This window comes from Trachypithecus francoisi, unplaced genomic scaffold, assembly GCF_009764315.1.
Source record: "Trachypithecus francoisi isolate TF-2019V2 unplaced genomic scaffold, Tfra_2.0 Lachesis_group19, whole genome shotgun sequence".
In the NCBI taxonomy this organism is placed as follows: Eukaryota; Metazoa; Chordata; class Mammalia; order Primates; family Cercopithecidae; genus Trachypithecus; species Trachypithecus francoisi.
The window spans coordinates 32,996,418-33,018,184 of record NW_022681464.1 but is presented as its reverse complement, the minus strand read 5'-3'; the positions used below and the strand labels follow the sequence as shown (position 1 = coordinate 33,018,184).

The following is a 21,767-nucleotide window of genomic DNA, read 5'->3' as shown; positions in this document are numbered from 1 at the left end:
TATCCAAATGGAAGTGTTAAGTAGATAGATGTATATGTGAGTCTAGAATTCAGTGGATTTCTTAAGGACATGTTTGAATAGTAGAGGAAGAACAAAGAGGTCTTAGGGCTGAATCCTTTGGCATTCCTGATTAAGGTTTAATGAAGAATAAGGACCCAGACAGCAAAAGATTGAGAAAGAGAAACTATTAAAATAGAAGAAAAGCCAGGAACATAGGGCTTGATGACTAACAATACCTTCTTTGCAGGGCTATTTTGAAGTTTAAATGAGATAATGAAAGTAGCAGTACATAATAGATATTTAATAAGACTTATGCTATCTTCTAATTGAAAGATGATTCCAACTTTTTGCACTCTAGTCTGTATGATATAACACAGCCGTGTCTGGGCTATCTAGCTGAGAAGTCAGGAAAACTAGAAAGCCATCTCTCCCACTCTTTCCCAGGTCAGCACTGGAAAGGAAATCATGAATACAAACTACTCGTCTGTAGTGTGTTGAGATGCTTCCTTCTATTTTCTCTGGATATGTAGTGGAGGATTTCAGGGAACATGCCTCTCTCAACCTTTAACTCCAGCCATTGAAGAGCTTCCTTCTCTTATTTCACCACGTTTTTTTCTCTCATTTCTACCATTACACCACTTTCTACAAGCAGTGAGGTTGGAGTGAGTAATAGCATTAACGCCAAGAGATTAGGAATGCTTTTTGTTCCATGATTCCTACGTAAAGAAAATGTTAAGATTGGCAGTAATAACTAAATATATTAGCCTGAGTTCTCTGAGAAGCAAACATCAACAAGACCTTGGACACTGAAGAGATTTATTGGGAAAAATATCTGTAAGAAGTAAGGCATCTGGGAGAGCTGTCAGACTTTCGTGCCTCTAACTCTGAAGAAGAGAGGGAAGAGGGTACTGTACTTTTAAGAGAGCCTTGACAAGGCTAACAGGGAGTCCCGGAGCCATAGTTGCCCTGCTTTCCTCATTTATAGCAGGATCTGACTATGAGATCCCTGGTGTATTCACCTATGTGGACAGGTAAAGGATTTCACAGCACAGAAGGTGGAGCCAGGGATTTTATTCTTCACAGTAGTAGACAATAAGATGACCGGGCTGACTCAAGGACTTGATTATATTGACTTCCAGTACCCTTCCTGTTTAGTTGTTCCTTAGCAAGTTGTTTAGGGCCCAAAATTACTACACTCAAATTTACTGGATAACATTTTCATTATGTTTTGCTTGAAACATTGGCTTGATACAATTGGCTGTCCATTCTTTGCAGTCTTGCACTTCCTTTTTAAGTAGTTTTTCTTCTCCAGGCCGTTTCAGAGAAGAAATCAGTGGATGAGTGCCTCATCTCCTTCCCATTAAATTACTTTCTTTTATGCAGTCTATATATATATATATGTGTGTGTGTGTGTGTGTGTGTGTGTGTGTGTGTATGTATGTATATATATATATATATGTATGTATATTTTTCCCCCTGTATTAGTCCGTTTTCATGCTGATATAAAGGATTGCCTGAGATTGGGTAGTTTATAAAGAAATGAGGTTTAATTGGCTCACAGTTCTGCAGAACTGGGGAGGCCTCAGGAAACTTACAATCATGACAGAAAGGAAAGCAAACACATCCTTCTTCACATGACGGCAGGAAGAAGTGCCAAGCAAAAGGGGGATAAGCCCCTTATAAAACCATCAGATCTCATGAGAACTCACTATCCACAAGAACAGGAGCATGCGAATAACCACCCCCATGATTCAATTACTTCCCACGGGTCAGGATTATGGGACCTACAATTCAAGATGAGCTTTGGTTGGGGACGCAGCCAAATCACGTCATTCCATTCCTTGCCCCTTCCACATCTCATGTTCTTGCATTTCAAAACACAATGATGCCTTCCCCATAGTCCTCTAGAATCTTAACTCATTACAGCATTAACCCAAAAGTCCAAGTCCAAAGTCTCAACTGAGACAAGGCAAGTTCCTTCCGCCTGTGAGCCTGTAAAATCAAAAGCAAGTTAGTTACCTGCTAGATACAGTGGGGATACAGGTATTGGGTAAATACACCCATTCCAAAGGAGAGAAATTGGCCAAAACGAAGGGGATGCAGGCCCCATGCAAGTCCAAAATCCAGCAGGGCAGTCAAATTTTAAAACTCCAAAATGATCCCCTTTGACTCCATGTCTCACATCCAGGTCACACTGATATAAGAGGTGGGCTCCCACAGTCTTGGGCAGCTCTGCCTCTGTGATTTTGCAGGGTACAGCCCCCTTCCCAGCTTTCTTCATGGGCTGGCATTGAGTGTCTGTGGCTTTTCCAGGTGCACAGTACAAGCTTTTGATGGATCTACCTTTCTGAGGTCTGGAGGATGGTGGCCATGTTATCACAGCTCCACTAGACAGTGTCCCAGTGGGGACTATGTGGAGGCTCCAACCCAACATTTCCCTTCCTGCACAGTTCCACATGGTTGGGGAGGCCTCAGGAAACTTACAATTATGGCGAAAGGGGGAGTAAACATGTCCTTCTTCACATGACGGCAGGAAGAAGTGCCAAGCAAAAGGGGGAAAGCCCCTTATGAAACCATCAGATCTCATGAGAACTCACATCAAGAGAACAGCAGCATAGCATTAACTGCCCCTATGAGTCAGTTACCTCCTACCAGATCCCTCCCTCCTGACTTCAAGTTCTGCCACCTCATCCTCCCAAAGTGCTGGGATTGTAGGTAGAAGCCACTGTGCTCAGCCAGTTGATATATTTAATTGTTAAAATTATGTCTTTTATTCTACATTTCTTTTTTTTTTTTTTGAGACGGAGTCTCGCTCTGTCGCCCGGGCTGGAGTACAGTGGCCGGATCTCAGCTCACTGCAAGCTCCGCCTCCCGGGTTCACGCCATTCTCCTGCCTCAGCCTCCCGAGTAGCTGGGACTACAGGCGCCCGCCACCTCGCCCGGCTAGTTTTTTGTATTTTTTTAGTAGAGACGGGGTTTCACAGTGTTAGCCAGGACTACATTTCTTAAAAATAGATTCTTTTCTCTTTAAGATCTATTCTACCTCTGGTGGATGCCATGCTGTTTTGCTATTTCTCATTCTAAATATTCCCTTGCCTTTCATTCCGTTCACCTTTACATCCTTAGGTATATGGGCCTGTAATTCATTAGGTAGTATTAATTTGGTGGCAGGGAGTCGGGGTGGGTTGAGGGGTATGTAGCTCACTGTTTTATAGACTTGCTTTTGCTCACCTTTCTTCAAATAAAAATCCAAAATTTCCTCTGGGCACACTTTAAGATTTATCTCTTGTTTCATGAAGCTCCATTTAATTAAGCTGAAGATCTGTTTTTTTAAATACAGGAGTTAATTTGTATTGAGGATTCACTTTGTGTACTTAGGCATCCAGTCCTAAATCTTTCTATTAACGCTACAGGATAGATGATAGATCCATTTTGCATGTGAGGAAACTAGCTGGCAAAGAGCAAAGAAACTTTCCCAGGATCACATAGTTAATACATAATTAAGTTTATATCTTAAATCTGATCCCTGCTCCCATTTTTACTATTTCATGATGCCTCCCCTTTATATTGTCTTTATTAACGTTATGTAAATTAATTATATCTTAAATGATCATCTCAAAGTATTTAGTGCTTGACCTAAAATTTACCAAAACAAACACTCTGAAATATCAGGTCTTCAACACTGCCTATTACATAGTCTGTTTTCTTGGAAGGTTTTTTTTTTCGTTTTTGTTTTTTTAATTGTTGCTAACTAAATACTACCTTTAAAGGAGTAAGTAGGTGTATTTTGGTGAATAATTAACATTTTGTTTTAGTTCTATGTCATATGTAAGAATGATTATCTAAAGTAAGCTTTAAAAATCTGTGAAAATTCACGTTTTGCTGAGGCCTTTAAAAAGCAACATGTATTTTGTTAATTTTTTTTTCTTTTGTTCGGTCTTTTTGTTTTGTTTTGTTTAGAGAGAGGGTCTCTGTTGCCCAGGCTAGAGTGTAATGGCACCATCATAACTCACTGCAGCCTCAAATTCCTGGGCTCAAGCGATCGTCTCACATCAGCCCCCCAAGTAGCTAGGACTATAGGCAAGCACCACACCATGCATGGCTAATTTTTTTGTTCTTATAGAGACTGTCTTGCTGCGTTGATCATAGGCTGGTCAAACTCCTGGCCTCAAGTGATCCTCCTGCCTTGACCTTCCACAGTGTCAGGATTACAAGCATCAGCCACCATGTTCAGCCTATTTTATTAAAATTTCTAAACAGTAATTCAGCCTACTCTTCATAAAACAAAGCAATTCTTACTATGTTATTGGAAAAACACTGTGAGATATTTCAATGAAGGGAATTAACCTAGTAAAAGTAAATTAGATAATAAAAAGTTCTAATATTATATGCCTCATTTATGTTTAATGATTATGTTTTATATTATGTTTAATAATTCTTATTATGTTTAATGAGTATATTTACAGACCTTCCTTCAAGGAACTAAAGTATTTCACTAAATCTAAGAAACAGTCACTGTGCTGGAGAAGTAGATAGAATGCATTTTTTAAAAATATCTGAACAAAGAAGTTAAAACACAGTTGTCTAGTAGTTTAATATTTTTTAAAGCATTTTGGCAGTCAGAGAGCTCATTTTCAGCTGTTGTTAAAAGGAAAATTGATACTTATAATCAGGAGATTTACGGTTCTGCAACTATCCGCTTTTGTGTTGCTGTTATTCATAGATTTGAATTTAAACATCAGATTCTTCAGGAGACTTTCCTAACTTCCTAGACTAGGTTAAGTTGCTGTGTGTGTTCATAGTACGCTATATTTCTGCTGTAACAGAATGAATTATACTTTGTTGTAATTACCTTTTTTTTTTTTGCCTGTCTTTCTCTGGTAGACTATAAGCTTTTTAAAGAAATGGCATTATCTTCATCACTGTTTTATTTACAGCACTGAGTACATTGTAAGTAAACAGTGAAACCATATTGAATGAAAATGAATAAATGTGAATAAATCTTTTGGGGGTATAGCAAACAATTGAGCATGATTGTTAGTCTGATAAGTTTTAGCAGCAAATGGAAGCTTTTATTTCTTCATCCCTGTGAACTGGAATAAACTCAGAATGCATATTGCTTTCTGCCTTTTGTGGAATTGTTCTTTTTTCCCTTTACCTGTTATATAGCTACTGAAACTGCATTCTCTTGTGAAATTGGGAGTGTTTTTTCTTTAGCAGCGGCAGCGGAAGATAGGCAAGAGGAAAGCAATGGAACCATGCTGATGGAAACAGGAGCTAGCACATTTTCTTACATCTATTTAAATTTAAACTAGGATCAGCAATCAAAAATTGACCCTTTTTCACAGATACTATTATCAAGAATGGTAGGTGATAAGAAAAACTGAAAGTAAAAAGCTAGGGAATGTTGCTTCATTTTGTAACCACCTAGCCAGTGATATTTTAAAACTCCCTCTCCTGTATTTGAAAAGTTACTGTTTTAGCTCTTCTGTTTTACCTTTCGACCTTAATATATGTATTTAGGTCTTCATTTTATATTGTTTCACCTGTAAACAGTTTCCCTGTTCTCATCATTATGCAGGAAGATACTAGTGTTTCTTACCCTTTATCACTCTTTGGCTCTTTATACCCTCTGCCTTCGATCAGCTGAACCTTTACAATATAAATATGGTCAAAGTTGACAATAGTTATATTCTTTTCTATTACCAGATTTAAGTCTTTTTTTTTTTGTATTTTGTTTATAAGCTGATTCTAGAAGTTGGAAAATAGTAAACTGAGTTTATTTATTGACTGTATAAATATTCACTGCAGAGCTAGGTTTACATTTCCTTACATATCTAATTTCATGGCCTTTCTGCCACTCAAGGAAATAGTTTCTAATGTCCAGATCAAATACATTGTTTTTTACTTTGTCCCCAATCAGTTGTTCAAATCAGCTCATAATTATGTTATGATAATGACTTATTTAAACGTTTTTTTCTAGAATTTCTCACTACCCTTTTTCATGTTGAGACAAGAACCATGTTCCCTTACGTTGTTAATATTATTTAATGCCTCAATTATTCTACTCATTCGTTAATTTTTTTTGTTATAGGTTTTGTTTGTTTTGAGTAAGGGTCTCGCTCTGCTGGAGTGCAGTGGCGCGACCTTGGCTCACTTCAGCATCTACCTCCCAGGCCCAGGTGATCTTCACACCTCAGGCTCAGAGTAGCTGGGGTTACACATACCACCACACCTGACTAATTTTCTGATTTTTTTGTAGAGATGAGGTCTTCCTATGTTGCCCAGGCTTGTCTTGAACTCTTAGGCTCAGGCGATCCTCCCCCCTCAGCCTCCCAGAGTCCTGAGATTATAGGCATGAGCCATTGTGTTCAGCCAGTTCTTTTTCTTGAAGAAATATTTCTTGGGCTAAAAAACTTTCTGTACTAATTTAGGTCATTCACTTTCTAGACTATTTTGGAAAGCTGTCATTCGGATTTCACTTCATTAGATCCCTGCATTAATTCAGTTATTTCATCTCTCTCATGTTAAGCAGTCAACAAATACTTATGAACCACTTGTTTTGCTCCAGGCACTGTTTTAGACCTTGAGGATACACCAGTGAATGTGATCGATAAATGTGGGCCTGTTTTTCCTTTCTATTGGTTTTTTAAGCTCATTTTGTTACAGCTTACCCTCAAGTAACTGCTGAGAAAGAAGACACAGGAAGTAAATTTTCAAACAGTCCTTGCATACTTGAAAATATTTTTATTCTACTGTTAAATATAGTTGATATTTTGACTGGATATAAATTTCTAAGTTTAAAATAGTTTTCCCTGAAAACTTTGAAGACATTTTCTCATTGTTAGCATTCCAGTGCTGATACAGTCTGCCATTCTAGTGTTAATTCTTTGGAAGGTAACAGATTTTCTTTTCCTTTCTGAAATTTTTCCTTATTCTGAACCTTCGTGATGCTATGTGTGTGTGTGTGTTTCCTTCATTGCACTGGACACTCAACCTGTTAACCTAAAAACTAGCATCTCAAAGTCTGCTAATTTTTTTCTACCACTTTCTCTCTTTTTAAATGGTGTCTCTTTCTGGAACACTTCCCAAAGACTGATTTTTTAATCATCTTTTCTCTTATTTTCTATTACTTGTTTTTCTTCCATGTTCTGTGAGATTTCTTTTATTCTCCAACCGTGCTATTGAAGTTATTTTGACAATCACATACGTAATATCCAATAACTTTTGATTATTTGTTGATTGTTGCTCTGTGTGTGTGTGTGTGTGTGTGTGTGTGTGTGTGTGTATACTCTTGTTTTATAGCTGTATCATTTCCCAGATTTTTCCGGGAATGCTAGATAGCTTTTGCTTTTCCCCGTCAAGGTCTTTTTGTGTGGTAAAAATCTATATAGCATGAACTTTCCTTTTTTTTTTTTTTTGTTTGAGATGGAGTCTCGCTCTGTTGCCCAGGCTGGAATGCAGTCGTGCAGTCTCGGCTCACTGCAAGCTCTGCCTCCCAGGTTCACGCCATTCTCCTGCCTCAGCCTCCCAAGTAGCTGGGATTACAGACGCCCACCACCACGCCCAACTAACTTTTTTACATTTTTTAGTAGAGACGGGATTTCACCATGTTAGCCAGGATGGTGTCGATCTCCTGACCTTGTGATCCGCCCACCTCAGCCTCCCAAAGTGCTGGGATTACAGGTGTGAGCCACCACGCCCACCTGAGCTTTACTATTTATAAAAAAAACTTTATTGAGATAAAATTCACATAACATACAGTTTACCCACTTAAAGTGTACAGAGGCCAGTGCAGTGACTCACAGCTATATTCCCAGCATGGGAAGCCAAGTAGGCAGATTGCTTGAGCCCAAAAGTTTGAGACCAGCCGGGGCAACATGGCAAAACCCTGTCTCTAAAAATACAAACTTAGCCAGCATGGTGGTGAGTGCCTGCAGTCCCAGTTACTCAGGCTGCTGAGGTGGGAGGATCACTTGAGCCCAGGAAGTCAAGGCAGCAGTAAGCGGTGATTGGGCCACTGCACTCCAGTGAAAGAGCCAGCCCCTGTCTCAACAAAAAAGACAAATGATTATCAGTGCTTATATTGCAGTTTCCCTTTATTAAAAAATTTTTTTTTTCTCTTGACAGTCTCGTTCAGAAGTCCAAGCTGGAGCACAGTAGCACAGTAATAGCTCACTGCAGATTCTCCTGCCTCAGCTTTCCAAAGTGCTAAGATTATAGGAGTGAGTCACTGTGCCTGGCCTATAAAAGTTTTTTATAATGTAATTTTTACTATCCTGAAATGAAATTTAAATAATATAACCTACCTACATACATAATTATTTTTAAAATATCACAACTATATAGAGAAAATTGATGTGTAGTATATCAGAATGTAAATATTATGGGTATGTCTGTTCTAAAAGATGAATTGTTGAGATACTTGTTCCTTTGCATAAAATGATCATTAATGTGACATATAAGTATGTTTACTGATGATTCAAATAGCACTAACTGCGTTTTTCATCAGTGACATGATTTTTCAAACTTGTAAAGATTATTGGTAAATAGGAACAGTTCCAAGAGAACTAATCATTTTTGTTTGTTTAATTACAGTTGTACTCACTCCTAGTGTAACTTGTAAAAAGCATTTTATGTATGTGACCAGTAATCAGCAAGAAATAAGGAGAAGTGAATGACAGAAAAGAAAAACTTGCATGTTTAGCTAGGAGATCAGCATCAATATCAGATGCCTGTTAGCTTTACTTAACTCTTCTCTTAGCTGTGAGTTTAAAAACCAAGTGTGAGTGGAAGAGCTGGGGGCCCAGCAATACGGGTAGGTAAGAGAGCTAAGCATGTAATGAGTGCTGATGATGAAACTTACTGCAAGCCATGGATGGCTCCATAGGTTCAAGGCATACCATACTACTTATACTCCAGAGTGAGTGGTAGGGCAAGTGTATATATTTTAAGTACTCAGGCATTAGATTTTCACTGTTAACGAAATGGCTCAATGTAAGGACAAGACACGAAAAGAACATAGGAAGGATAAAATGAGAGTGCCTTGTTCTAAAGCAAGCTTGTCTAACCCACAGCCTGCGGGCTGCATGCAGCCCAGGACAGCTTTGAATGCAGCCCAACACAAATTTGTAAACTTTCTTAAAACATTATGAAATTTGCAGTTTATTTTTTTAAGCTCATCAGCTATCTTTAGTGTTAGTGTGTTTTATGTGTGGCCCAAGACAGTTCTTCCAGGGAAGCCAAAAGATTGGACACCCCTGTTGTAAAGCTTTAAGGATCGATCTGTGGAGAGAAGCTTCTGAGCAGGTTCCTGAGCCACATCCCCGCAGATTCTAATTCAGTTGGTCATGGGTTGACTTAAAAATCTTTTTCCTCTCTTTCTCCCTCCCTCCCTTTTAAAGCTGCTTAGGTGGTTTTGAGAAATAGCCGGGTTTAGGGACCACTGATCTAACGATCTATTCAGCATGTGTTTAAAATCTTCCCAATTTCTGGGTGATCATCTTTTCTGTGCTTAACCATGTCCAGTGACAAATGAAATCACTCCCTTCTTAGGTAACACATTCCATCCTTAAATACTGTAATTGGAAAGTTTTCTTTATACTAGGTGGATATCTGTAGAATTGCTGCCCATTGGTCCTAGTTTTAGCCCTTTAGATCATAAATCTCTGTCACATAATTAACTTTTCAGATACTTAGACAGCTGTCAGCCCTCAGTACCTTTCTGACTTTTTTTTTTCCTCCTGCTTATTTTCCTCTTTGCTTTACTCTACTGAAGTTATACTAGCCTCCTTGACATTTCTATAATAGTCCAGGCACTCTTCACCTGTAGGAATTTTGTACTCTATCCTCATTCACCTGTAATAGTCTCTTGCAGGTATTCCTAAAACTCACTCCCTCTCATCACTTACATCTCCTCTCAAACGTTAACTTCACAGTGAAGTTTTTCCTCCATAGCCTGTTTACAATTGCACCAAGTTCCCCAACCTAACTGATCTTCTGTCTCCCTCTGTAATTTGTTTCCTCCCAAAGCATGTATCACTTTTTTCTTTTTCTTTTTCTGTTTTTGAGACAGTTGTCTCACTCTGTCACCCAAGCTAGAGTGCAGTGGCGCAATCCCTGCTCACTGCAACCTCCACCTCTTGGGTTCAAGTGATCCCCCCCAGCTCACACACATACACACCCCCCTCCCCACCCCCTTACCTCAACCTCCCTAGTAGCTGGGACTACAGGTGTGTGCCACCATGTCCAGCTAATTTTTCTTATGTTTTTCCTAGAGACAGGGTTTCCCCATGTTGGCCAGGCTGGTCTCGAACTCCTGACTTCAAGTGATCCACATGCCTTGGCATCCCAAAGTGCTGGAATTATAGGCGTGAGCCACTGCACCCAGCCCCAAAGTACATACCACCTTGTAATACTCTATACAACTTACTTTACTTACTTTTTTTGTTTTTTTGTTTTCTTTTGTTTTGTTTTTGTTTTTGTTTTGTTTTGTTTTTTTGAGACAGTCTTGCTCTGTCCCCCAGGCTGGAGTGCAGTGGCCGGATCTCAGCTCACTGCAAGCTCCGCCTCCCGGGTTTACGCCATTCTCCTGCCTCAGCCTCCCAGGTAGCTGGGACTACAGGCGCCCACCACCTCGCCCGGCTAGTTTTTTTTTTTTATATTTTTAGTAGAGACGGGGTTTCACCGTGTTAGCCAGGATGGTCTCGATCTCCTGACCTCGTAATCCGCCCGTCTCGGCCTCCCAAAGTGCTGGGATTACAGGCTTGAGCCACCGCGCCCGGCTACTTTCTTTTTTTGTATGTGTGTCTTTTTTTTTTTATTGTGTCTTTTCTACCAGATTCCGAGTCAAACAGTTGTACTGATCTTTCTCATCTTTATAATGTCAGCCAAAAGAACACATTCATTCAGAGTAGGAAATCAACAAACATAATGAAGTTCTCCTTCTTTCCAATTTCCCCTTCTTCAGAAGCAGTCATTTTCAGTTCTTCATATTGTTTTGCTGTTTACTTCAGAAATGTCTTTTTAAAAATGTTTATGAGCTATTTACAATTTTTTCTTAGGTGTTTTTTTTTCTTTTTTCTGCTTTCTACATAGACACCATTCCCATTTCCCTCTTCCTTCTATATAGTGTATAATAATTTCGGTTAGATTACTATTGAGTTTTTATTTTATGATTATGTAAATACAGTTGAAAGCTGAAACATAGTGTAAACTGCGATTTTTCTTCCTATGCAAATTTCTGTTGTCCATAGTGTTTATGATGGACATTTTTTTCATATGCTTAGTGTTCTTACCAACCACTAGTTCAACCACAATGTTCCATCATTTATCTGAATGTATCAAGATGTTTAGATAGGTCGTATCTTCTGACATTCCACCTTTTTGAACACATCTGTCTTGGAGGCTCTGATCCGCTTCAATTTGGACTCTGTCCTCTTTACCTGCTACGTAGTGGTCATCAGAGGTTCCTTTTACTGTTTCGTTTTTCATATATCTAGGACTTCTTTTCTATTTTTTCTTATTTTGGTAGAATGCCTCCTCCAGTAGGTTTCTGAGACGGAGTGGATGACACCTAAAAAAAGTTTATTTTAGAAAATCACACATATAGAAGTAGACATAATAGTATAACCAATTCCAGTGTACCCATCACTTGGTTTCAACAGTTATTAACTGTGGCCATTCTTATTTCATCTTTGTTCCGATTTGTCCCCGTCACTACCATTTGAGACCTTGTCTCAAAAAAAAAAGTAACATTGTCATGCTTAAAAAAATTAATGATAGGAGGCAAAATTTTTTAGATTTTTACATGTCTGAAAATTTCTGTTGAAGTATTAGTTGGAGAATGTAGGTTTAGGTTGGAAATAATTCTCTTTCAGAATTCCAAGTCACTTCTTTTAGCTTCTAATGTTGCTGTGGAAATCTCACACTATTCTGAGTTTTCTTTTTTCCCCACAACCCCCCACCAAAACAGTGCTGTGAGTCTTTGTTTGTTTTTGAGATGGGGCCTCATGTTGACCAGGCTTGTCTAGAAGTCTTGGCCTCAAGCGATCCTCCCATCATTATTGTGATTTTTTATCTTTTCTGTGTATTCTTAAAAAACAAAAAAAAATTCTTCTGAAAGCTTATGGGCTCTTATCTTTGTTTGCAACATCCAGAAACTCCATAATGATGAGTTCTTTTGTGTAGATCTGTTAACACCCATTGTGCTGGAGACTTGGGTTTTGTTTTTTTATTTTTCTTTTCAGTCCTTTAAGTAGTGGGCCGTGTTCTTGATTTTCTTCACTGTTCCACAGCCGCAAATCCCCTCCTATGCTTCCTTGCTTTTTCTGGAACTCCTATTCTTTATGATAGACCTTCTAGAATAATTGCCCAGTTTTATCTTTTCTGTTTTCTCTGCATTTTTACACTACTTTTTGGGTAGATTTTCTTAGCTTTACTTTCTTACCTTCTATTTATAGTTTTGTCTTTCTTAATATTTTTAATTAATTCATTAATTTGTTTATTTATTTGGTTTTTGTTTAAATGGTGACAGGATCTCACTGTGTTGCCCGTGCTGGTCTTGAACTCCTGGCCTCGAACGATTAATTCTCTTGCTTCAGCCCCCCAAAATGCTGGGATTACAGGCATGGGCTGCCACACCTGGATACTATTTTTAATTTCTAAAGTCTCTTTTTTGTTCTCAGAATATTTCCTTTTATGGCAATCCCATTCTCATCTCATAGTTTTCACATCATTTCTTACCTCTAGAATATAGTACCTCCTCACTTAACATTGTAGATAGATTCTTAGAGACTGTAACTTTAAAAGAAATGACCTACAGCAACCTTCGAATAACATCCTTTCCTTTGACATTGTTTCATTTTAACAGTGAGGGGAAAAAATTAGCTTGCTTCTACATCGTTTAACTTAAAGTCACGGTTTCCGAGAACCTATCAATGATGTTAAGTGAGGGCTTACCGTATTCTTTGTAATTTGATGATTGTGATTGTGATAGCGTTGGCATTTTTTCTTTTTCTTTCTGTATAGCTTATTATTTCTTACAGATTTTTTCTTTTTATTAATGTTTTGTTTGCTTTGGTTTCTTATAATTTACAAGCGTTTCTCCGATGCCTTTTGATACTTGGTTATTTGTTATATTTAAGAAATGAGAACAAAGTAATTGGAAGCTCTGAGTTCATGGATAGAGCTGTGTAGACTGTGAGCTTCTATGTTAGAATGATCTGGCTGGTCTGTTTCATTGAAGATGCCCTAATGTCAGTATTTTTAGGTCTTTCCTGTCAGGTTGTTCAGATTTCCTAGAGAAGACTCCTTAATTGTCTTTTCTAGAGTGTAATAGGGCTGACTCCCAATGTTCAGAGCCAAGTAGATGATGAGGGCCTACGCTGGAATCTGAGAATTTGGTGTGTATATATATTCATTTCATTATTGTAATCCTACTCCTGAGCCTCATGGCTCCCAGACCAGACACTGTTTTAGACCGACTAAAGATTAAACACCTCCAGTCTGCTGCTGGGGTGTCAAAGGGGTAATCACTTGACTGCTCAGAATATAGGAGAGAATGTTCGTATAATAATTTCTTAAAACGTGCTTTTAATCAGTCACTCCCAGAACAACTTGTTGAGCCTTTTGGGAATTTTACAGTGTGAATCAGGTTGGTTCTAGGTCAGTACTGTCTAATAGAATTTTCTGCGATTGTGGAAATGTTCTAAATCTGTACTGTCCAATATGGTAGCAAGTAGACATGTGGCTGCTGAGCACTTATCTGCAACTGAGAAACTCTATTTTTATTTTTATTTTATTTATTTAGATTGAAATAGCCACATGTGGCTGTGTCTACCATACTGGACAGTGCAGTTCTCAACTTTTCGCATCATTGGCTTAGGATTTAGCATTCTCAGGTCACTTTCCATTTGCCCACCAGCTACCTTGCTTTCGTTTCTTTGTTTTGTTTTCTCTTCCATTCTTCTTGTCCTCATGTGTTTGTATCTTTAAAATATAGATATATCTTTACTGTAATTTTATGAGATTCTAGAAAGCAGAAATAGATGCAAGTGTTGACTTTACCATCTTTGCTTAAGTGGTGTTCTTTATACAGTGTGATTTTAAGGCTTCTGATCTGATTCTTGTCTTCAGACTGTATTCCATGTAAATCATGATGCCTAGCTGTTTGTTCATTCATTCTAGAAATTCTGATTCTATTAATGCTATATATGACTTCCTATCTTTTATTTTTACATCTATATCAACATTGTTTCACATGAGTTTTACTTTTGTATAAACATGTCTGGGTTCTGGCCAGGCACGGTAACTCATGCCTGTAATCCCAGTACTTTGGGAGGCCAGGGTGGGAGGATCACTTGAGCTCAGGAGTTTGAGACCAGCCTGGGCAACATAGTGAGACCCCATCTCATTTAAAAAAAAGAAGAAGAAGAAAAAAAAAGTCTGTGTTCTTTTATTTTGCTTTGCTTTAGTGGTATACTTTTCATGTTTTATCTCTATAATTTATTTTAAAATTCTTGGCATATACTACCATGCTGTGACTTCCACAGACACTTAAATACTTACTATCTTTTTTTCTTTTTTTTTTTTTTTTTTTTTTGAGGCAGAGTCTTACTCTGTCACCCAGGCTAGAGTGCGATGGCACTATCTCAGCTTACTGCAATCCCTGCCTCCTGGGTTCCAAGCATTTCTCCTGCCTCAGTCTCCCAAGTAGCTGGGATTATAAGCATGAACCACCACACCCAGCTAATTTTTGTTTTTAGTAGGGATGAGGTTTTGCCACATTGGCCAGGCTGGTCTCTAACACCTGACCTCAGGTGATCTGCCCACCTCGGCCTCCCAAAGTGCTGGGATTACAGACGTGAGCCACCGTGCTCTGCCAACGCTTAAATACTTATTATCTTATTGGCTTAGTTATTGACTTGAAATTATTATCTTCAGGCCGGGTGCAGTGGCTCACACCTGTAATCCCAGCACTTTGGGAGGCCGAAGCAAACGAAATCACAAGGTCAGGAGATTGAGACCATCCTGGTTAACACAGTGAAACCCCGTCTCAATGAAAAACGCAAAAAATTAGCCAGGCATGGTGGCGGGCACCTGTAGTCCCAGCTACTCGGGAGGCTGAGGCAGGAGAATGGCGTGAACCCGGGAGGTAGAGCTTGCAGTGAGCTGAGATCGCACCACTGCACTCCAACCTGGGTGACAGAGTGAGACTCTGTCTCAAAATATATATATATATATATTAGAATATATTTCCTGAATTCTTTTTTTTTTTTTTTTTTTTGAGACGGAGTCTCGCTCTGCTGCCCAGGCTGGAGTGCAGTGGCCCATCTCAGCTCACTGCAAGCTCCGCCTCCCGGGTTTACACCATTCTCCTGCCTCAGCCTCCCGAGTAGCTGGGACTACAGGCGCCCGCCACCTCACCCGGCTAGTTTTTGTATTTTTAGTAGAGATGGGATTTCACCATGATAGCCAGGATGGTCTCGATCTCCTGACCTTGTGATCCACCTGCCTTGGACTCCCAAAGTGCTGGGATTACAGGCGCGAGCCACTGCGCCCGGCCCGTAATTTTTTTTATATAATACATTTTGAATTTTTACTAATAATTTTTTTATGCCAAAAGGAAAATATGAGGTGGCTTTTCCTCCCTTGTATTTCTTGACCTTTATTCAACAATATTGACCCAAAAAAAATTATTATTATTTTTTTTTTTTTTTGAGTCGGAGTCTTGCTCTGTGCCACAGGCTGGAGTGCGGTGGCATAATCTCAGCTCACTGCAACTTCCACCTCCTGGGTTCAAGCGATACTTCTGCTTCAGCCTCTCAGTAGCTGGGACTACAAGCGAGCACCACCATGCCCGGCTAATTTTTCTATTTTTTATTAGAGATGGGGTTTCACCATATTGGCCAGACTGGTCTCAAACTCCTGATCTCGTGATCCTGTCGCTTCAGCCTCCCAGAGTGCTGGGATTACAGGCATGAGCCACTGCGCCCTGCCAATATTAACAAATAAATTTTGATGAATTTAATTTTTCATCAAAAATATTATTGAACAGTCACTATGGGTGATATGCTGTGCTGAGCAAAGCAGCTGCAAAGTTGCTTCAGGTATAATTCTGCCCCCTGGTATTGGACTAGGATTCATATTTTGGCTATAATAAATTAAAACAAGGTCAGCTTCTTCAATAAATAAGTTCCCTTAGATTGAGTTTAAAACTGGCAGATTTTTGTAGAATTGCAATCTGAAGAAAATGGTGGTATAACATGATTTCCTATGTAAGAATATGTTGAAGGTATAATAACATCATTAATCTAGTTGATTTTCCCAGTATTTGCCAACTCAGTTTCTTAAATCTTCATAAAAGTCTTGGAATTCAAATAGAAATCTCTTTTAGTAGATGGAAAATACTTTGTTTTGTTTCATAGGTTAAGAGCAGGATTATGTGATCGCTGTGCAGTAACTGAAGAACATATGCGGAAAAAACAGCAAGAGTTTGAAAATATCCGGCAGCAGAATCTTAAACTCATTACAGAACTTAGTGAGTTTCCTTTCTTCATGTATTAATTATTTAAAGTATATAATGTATTGTTGTTAAGACCTATTAGTAAATTAATTGTAATTAAATGGATTGTTTACATGTATTTTTCCTTATTTAGTAAAAGTTCAAATGTCCTTTTTTGTACTTTTTGTAGATTTAATCTCATGCTTAATTTAGTAAGAAATAGGATACGGAAAGGTTGTGCAAATACTGTCCACATTGGTCTTAAAGTCATCAGTTCTAAGACAAGAAGCAGTTTTTTTTTTTTTTTTTTTTTTTTTTTGGACATGTCCGTATTTGCTTCTTTGGTTTTATCTTTATTTCATGTAACCTTAATACTTAGTAAAGTTAAATACAAAGCAGAAAATTTAGTGTTCTACACTTGTTTTCTCTCTTGATATTTATGACATACTGTTTTCATAAGTATACTATTTTCAGTTTATTCTCCTTACCTATTGAGTGTAGAGTTTTTCTACATTCTTAGCTGCCTTCTTTTATTTTTTTAATACTCTGTTAATCTTACGCTCTTATAACTATTTATTTCTTTGGGTGACCATTACCTGGATTTCCCATAAGCAGCTCACAATCAATGTATTCAAAATCTAATTAATTATCTTCTTTTCCAAACTAATTCTGTCTTCTATTTTTTTCTGTTAATTATATTGCTATCCTCTGGTTATTCAAGTAAGAATATTGAATATATGTTCATTGTTTTAAAAAGAGTAAGAAAGAATATAACTTTATTCTGCTCTCAGAGGTAACTACTGTTAATAGTCTGATACGTATCTATCCAAGTCCAGGTTTTTCTATCTCTGTCCCTTGTTAGACCCCGCTTCCCTCCCTTCTCTTTTTAATTTTAATGGGATCATACCATACTTTGTGTTCTAATGTGTTATTTCACTTTAAACTATGTCTTGGAAGTCTTCACATGTTAATATGTCTATAGATTCTATGGTGTATATGGGTGAACATGTGCATATATTTATTTAGGAATGTAAGAATATTATCAATGAGTAGAAAACTGTTACATCTCAATAAATATATAGTTGTTCCTTGTCGTCTGTAGGGTATTGGTTCCAGGACCCTGACACATACCAAAATCCTTGGATGCTCAAGTACCTTATATAAAGTCACATAGTATTTGCATATAACCTACCCACATTCTCCTGCGTACTTTAAATCATCTCTAGATTGCTTATAATACCAAATGCAGTCTCTACACATCACTTCCTTTGTGCGAATTAAATGTATTCGATGTGTGGCAAATTCAAGTTTTGCTTTTTGGAACTTTGTAGAATTTTTTTCCCAAATGTTTTCCATCCACAGATTCAGAACTCACAGATACAGAAGGCCAACTGTAGTTGAGATCCACAGTCATATTATTGTTAGTACTACTGGAAATAATCTCCAATAATGTCTACATATCTAATAGATTTCCAGCAACATTATCTAAAATAGAGCCAAAAACCCCAAGCAAGCAAAAAAGCTTGTCTAGGTGTTAAAGTATAAGACAACATTTTTTTAAATGGCTGCATTGTATGCTGTAGTGTAGGTGTCAGTTTTTTAGCTATTATCACATTAATGGACTGTTCAACTTTTTGTTTGAATGTTTGAGAATTTTTATTTTCTTACATCCTCTTCAGATTTGGGCAAAAATGTATTAATAATAATCAATCTGGTGGGTGAAGAATTATACCTTTTTAAAATTGGCATTCCCTGTTACTGTTCCAGTCAAGTATTATTTTATATGATCGTCTTCTTGAGTGAATGGCTTATTTATTCTTTGCCCAGTCTTAAATTGCCCTATTTGCTGTTTGTTTGTTTGTTTGTTTTAATTTTTTTTTTTTTTGAGACGGAGTCTAGCTCTGTCGCCCAGGCTGGAGTGCAGTGGCGCGATCTCGGCTCACTGCAAGCTCCGCCTCCTGGGTTTACGCCATTCTCCTGCCTCAGCCTCCCGAGTAGCTGGGACTACAGGCGCCCGCCATCTCGCCCGGCTAGTTTTTGTATTTTTAGTAGAGACGGGGTTTCACCGTGTTAGCCAGGATGGTCTCGATCTCCTGACCTCGTGATCCACCCGTCTCGGCCTCCCAAAGTGCTGGGATTACAGGCTTGAGCCACCGCGCCCGGCCTGTATTTTTTTTTTTTTTTTTTTTTTTTTTTTGAGACGGAGTCTCGCTCTGTCGCCCGGACTGGAGTGCAGTGGCCAGATCTCAGCTCACTGCAAGCTCCGCCTCCCGGGTTTCCGCCATTCTCCTGCCTCAGCCTCCCGAGTAGCTGGGACTACAGGCGCCCACCACCTCGCCCGGCTAGTTTTTGTATTTTTAGTAGAGACGGGGTTTCACAGTATTAGCCAGGATGGTCTCGATCTCCTGACCTCGTGATCCGCCCGTCTCGGCCTCCCAAAGTGCTGGGATTACAGGCTTGAGCCACCGCGCCCGGCCCCGGCCTGTATTTTTTAATTAAGAGTTATTTATATATTATAGAAGGATTATTACACTTTGGTAGATATATTGTGCATATATTTTCTACCTTGCTTCCTCTTGACTTCATTTTTAACTACTTGACGTGGAAGTTTTGTATATTTTCTTACCTTGTTTAGGAAGGCTTTCTCTACCCCCAAGAATATAAAAATATTCTCCAATTTTTGTACATATGATGTATGTGTACACACACATAGACACATAAATTTGCATATTTAATCCATCTGGAATTTTTAACATGGAATGTGAAGTAGAAATGTACCATCTTTAGAGTTTGCAGGCATTCATCCTCAAGCTTATTGTCTCATGGTCAAAAGATGGCAGGTACTTTTTCAGTCTTCGTGACTGCGTTCATACAAGAAGGAAGAAGCAGCAGCAAAAGGCTGAAATGAGCATGCCAGGAGAGTCTTTTTTTTAAAAAAAAAGCTTCTTCGAACACCCACCCAATAACTTTTGCTTCAGTCTCACTAGTCAGGAACCACCCCACCCTCCAACTCACCCCTATCGTTGGAAGATGACTAAGGATTTCTTTCATTAGCTTTATTTTGCTGCAGATTGTCTAGGTAAAAATATCATTTGCAAATAGTGACAATTTCATCTTTTCTTTCAATTTTTAGTTTCTTTTGGTGATTGTTTTTCTTTACATACTTTATTGGCCTAAGGGACTTTAGGATACTGCCCAGAATAGCAGTTGATACATAAGGGAAGACTAGACTATATTACATTTAAGTGTGCTGTGGCCTTCTAGTAGATACGTGAAGTTAAGTTATGGATATTTCCTTCTTTGCCTCTTTTGCTAAGTTTTGCTTAATTGTGAATTTATAAAATTCTTAGCATCTGTTCATGTAGTGAGTTTTACTGATAGCTTTTCTAGGGTGAACCAATGTTTAATTTCTTTTTTTTTTTTTTTGAAACGGAGTCTCACACTGTCACCCAGGCTGGAGTGCAGTGGCATCATTGCTCACTGCAACCTCTGCCTCCTGGTTCAATCAAGCAGCTCTCTTGCCTCAACCTCCCAAGTAGCTGGGATTACAGGCGCCCACCACCACACCCAGATCATTTTTTGTATTTTTGGTAGAGACGGGGTTTCACTATGTTGGCCAGGCTGGTCTTGAACTCCTGACCTCATGATCCGCTTACCTCGGCCTCCCAAAGTGCTGGGATTACAGTTGTGAGCCACCGCACCCAGCCCCAATGTTTAATTTCTAAAACAGACAGACTTGATATGTTAATGTTTTAATTGGGGAGCATGCATTTAAATATCATTTTGTCCATTCAGTTTTTCTGCTATCAAGGTTCTATTACGATCAAAGAATTAGGCCAGGCGCTGTGGCTCACTCCTGTAATCCCAACACTTTGGGAAGCCGAGGTAGGTGGATCACGAGGTCAGGATTTCAAGACCAGCCTGGCCAAAATGGTGAAACCCCATCTCTACTAAAAAAGGAAAAAAAAAAAGCAAAAACAAAAATTAGCCGGACATGGTGGCAGGCGCCTGTAATCCCAGCTACTCGGGAGGCTGAAACAGAGAATTGCTTGAACGTGGGAGACGGAGATTGCAGTGAGCCAAGATCGCACCTCTGCACTTCAGCCTCGGCGACAGAGTGAGACTCCCTCTCAAAAAAGAAAAGATCAAATAATTAACTAGGATGCTTTGAATCATTTTTACATTCTTTTTTTTTTTTTTTTTTTTTAAAGAGATGGAGTCTCTTTCCGCTAGGCTGGAGTGCAGTGGTGCTATCTCAGCTCACTGCAACCTCTATCTCCTGGGTTCAAGCAATTCTTCTGCCTCAGTCTCCCCAGTAGCTGGGATTATAGGCACGTGTGACCACGCCCAACTAAGTTTTGTATTTTTGGTAGAGATGGGGTTTCACCATGTTGGCCAGGCTGGCCTCAAACTCCTGACTTCGGTTGATCCGCCTTACATGCATTTTTAAAGTTAATATCTTAATTCTCTTCTGAATAATACAAGAATCTTAAAGCACTTAACTTTGATCTTCTTCTCCACTTATATGCTGCTTTTGCCCAGTATTTCATTTCTGTGTAGTTTTCTCTTTTTTTAGCTAGACACTTGTTAAAAAAAAAAAATTACCTTTAAGTAAAATGACCTTTTAATTAGCCCAAGGGAAAATCCTTGCTTTGCTAATAGTAAATCTTACAGGGACCCTACTCTAATGACTGAAAATGGGAGGGAAAGACGCCTTGCTAGAGACCTTTTCTGTATGGATAGCTCGTCTTCTGAGTGTGAAAGTACGTTCTCTCGTGTCTACTATAAGTTACTTGGAAGCGCTGCTCTGATTTTCTTGTCTCGGTATTTATTAATGACTCCTATGTCAAAACTTTTAGAGATCTATCCTCATGACTTTAGCCTAAGGGCAACTATTAGGCACCCTTTGTTTACCCATTTAGCAGTTTGTGGGCCGTGCTGCCCCTGGTACTAGAATTGATATGAGATTCTGCTGGGAAAACTCCCTTTTTAAAGGCCCCTTTTCGTTGGATTTTACCATCAACCTGAGCCTATTTTTAAATAATTCAGAAATTTTTTATAGTTCTGATCTGTTAGTGATACCCTTTTTGGCTTTTTAATATTCCAGTAGACTTATTTTAGAGTGTTGTCATTTTATTTGGATTTGGAGAGGGAAAATCAAGTAAACCATCTTAATCAGAAATCTAAGGTCATCTTTGACTTCTGTCAACCCTACAAAGGATGAGTTGCCAAATACTACTGATTCTGCCTCTGTTACAGTTCT

The 21,767-nt window shown here is 38.7% G+C and overlaps 1 protein-coding gene across 4 annotated transcripts in view; it reads left to right on the top strand.

Annotated features, from left to right (window-relative positions):
- RBBP8 (RB binding protein 8, endonuclease) overlaps positions 1 to 21,767 on the top strand; it is a 101,344-nt gene that overhangs the window by 25,108 nt on the left and 54,469 nt on the right. For all 4 annotated transcript variants that reach the window (XM_033178148.1, XM_033178146.1, XM_033178144.1 and 1 more), the window contains exon 5: positions 16,428 to 16,540. In XM_033178148.1, coding sequence (XP_033034039.1) covers positions 16,428 to 16,540 — 113 coding nt within the window. The remainder of the gene's footprint in view (positions 1 to 16,427; positions 16,541 to 21,767) is intronic.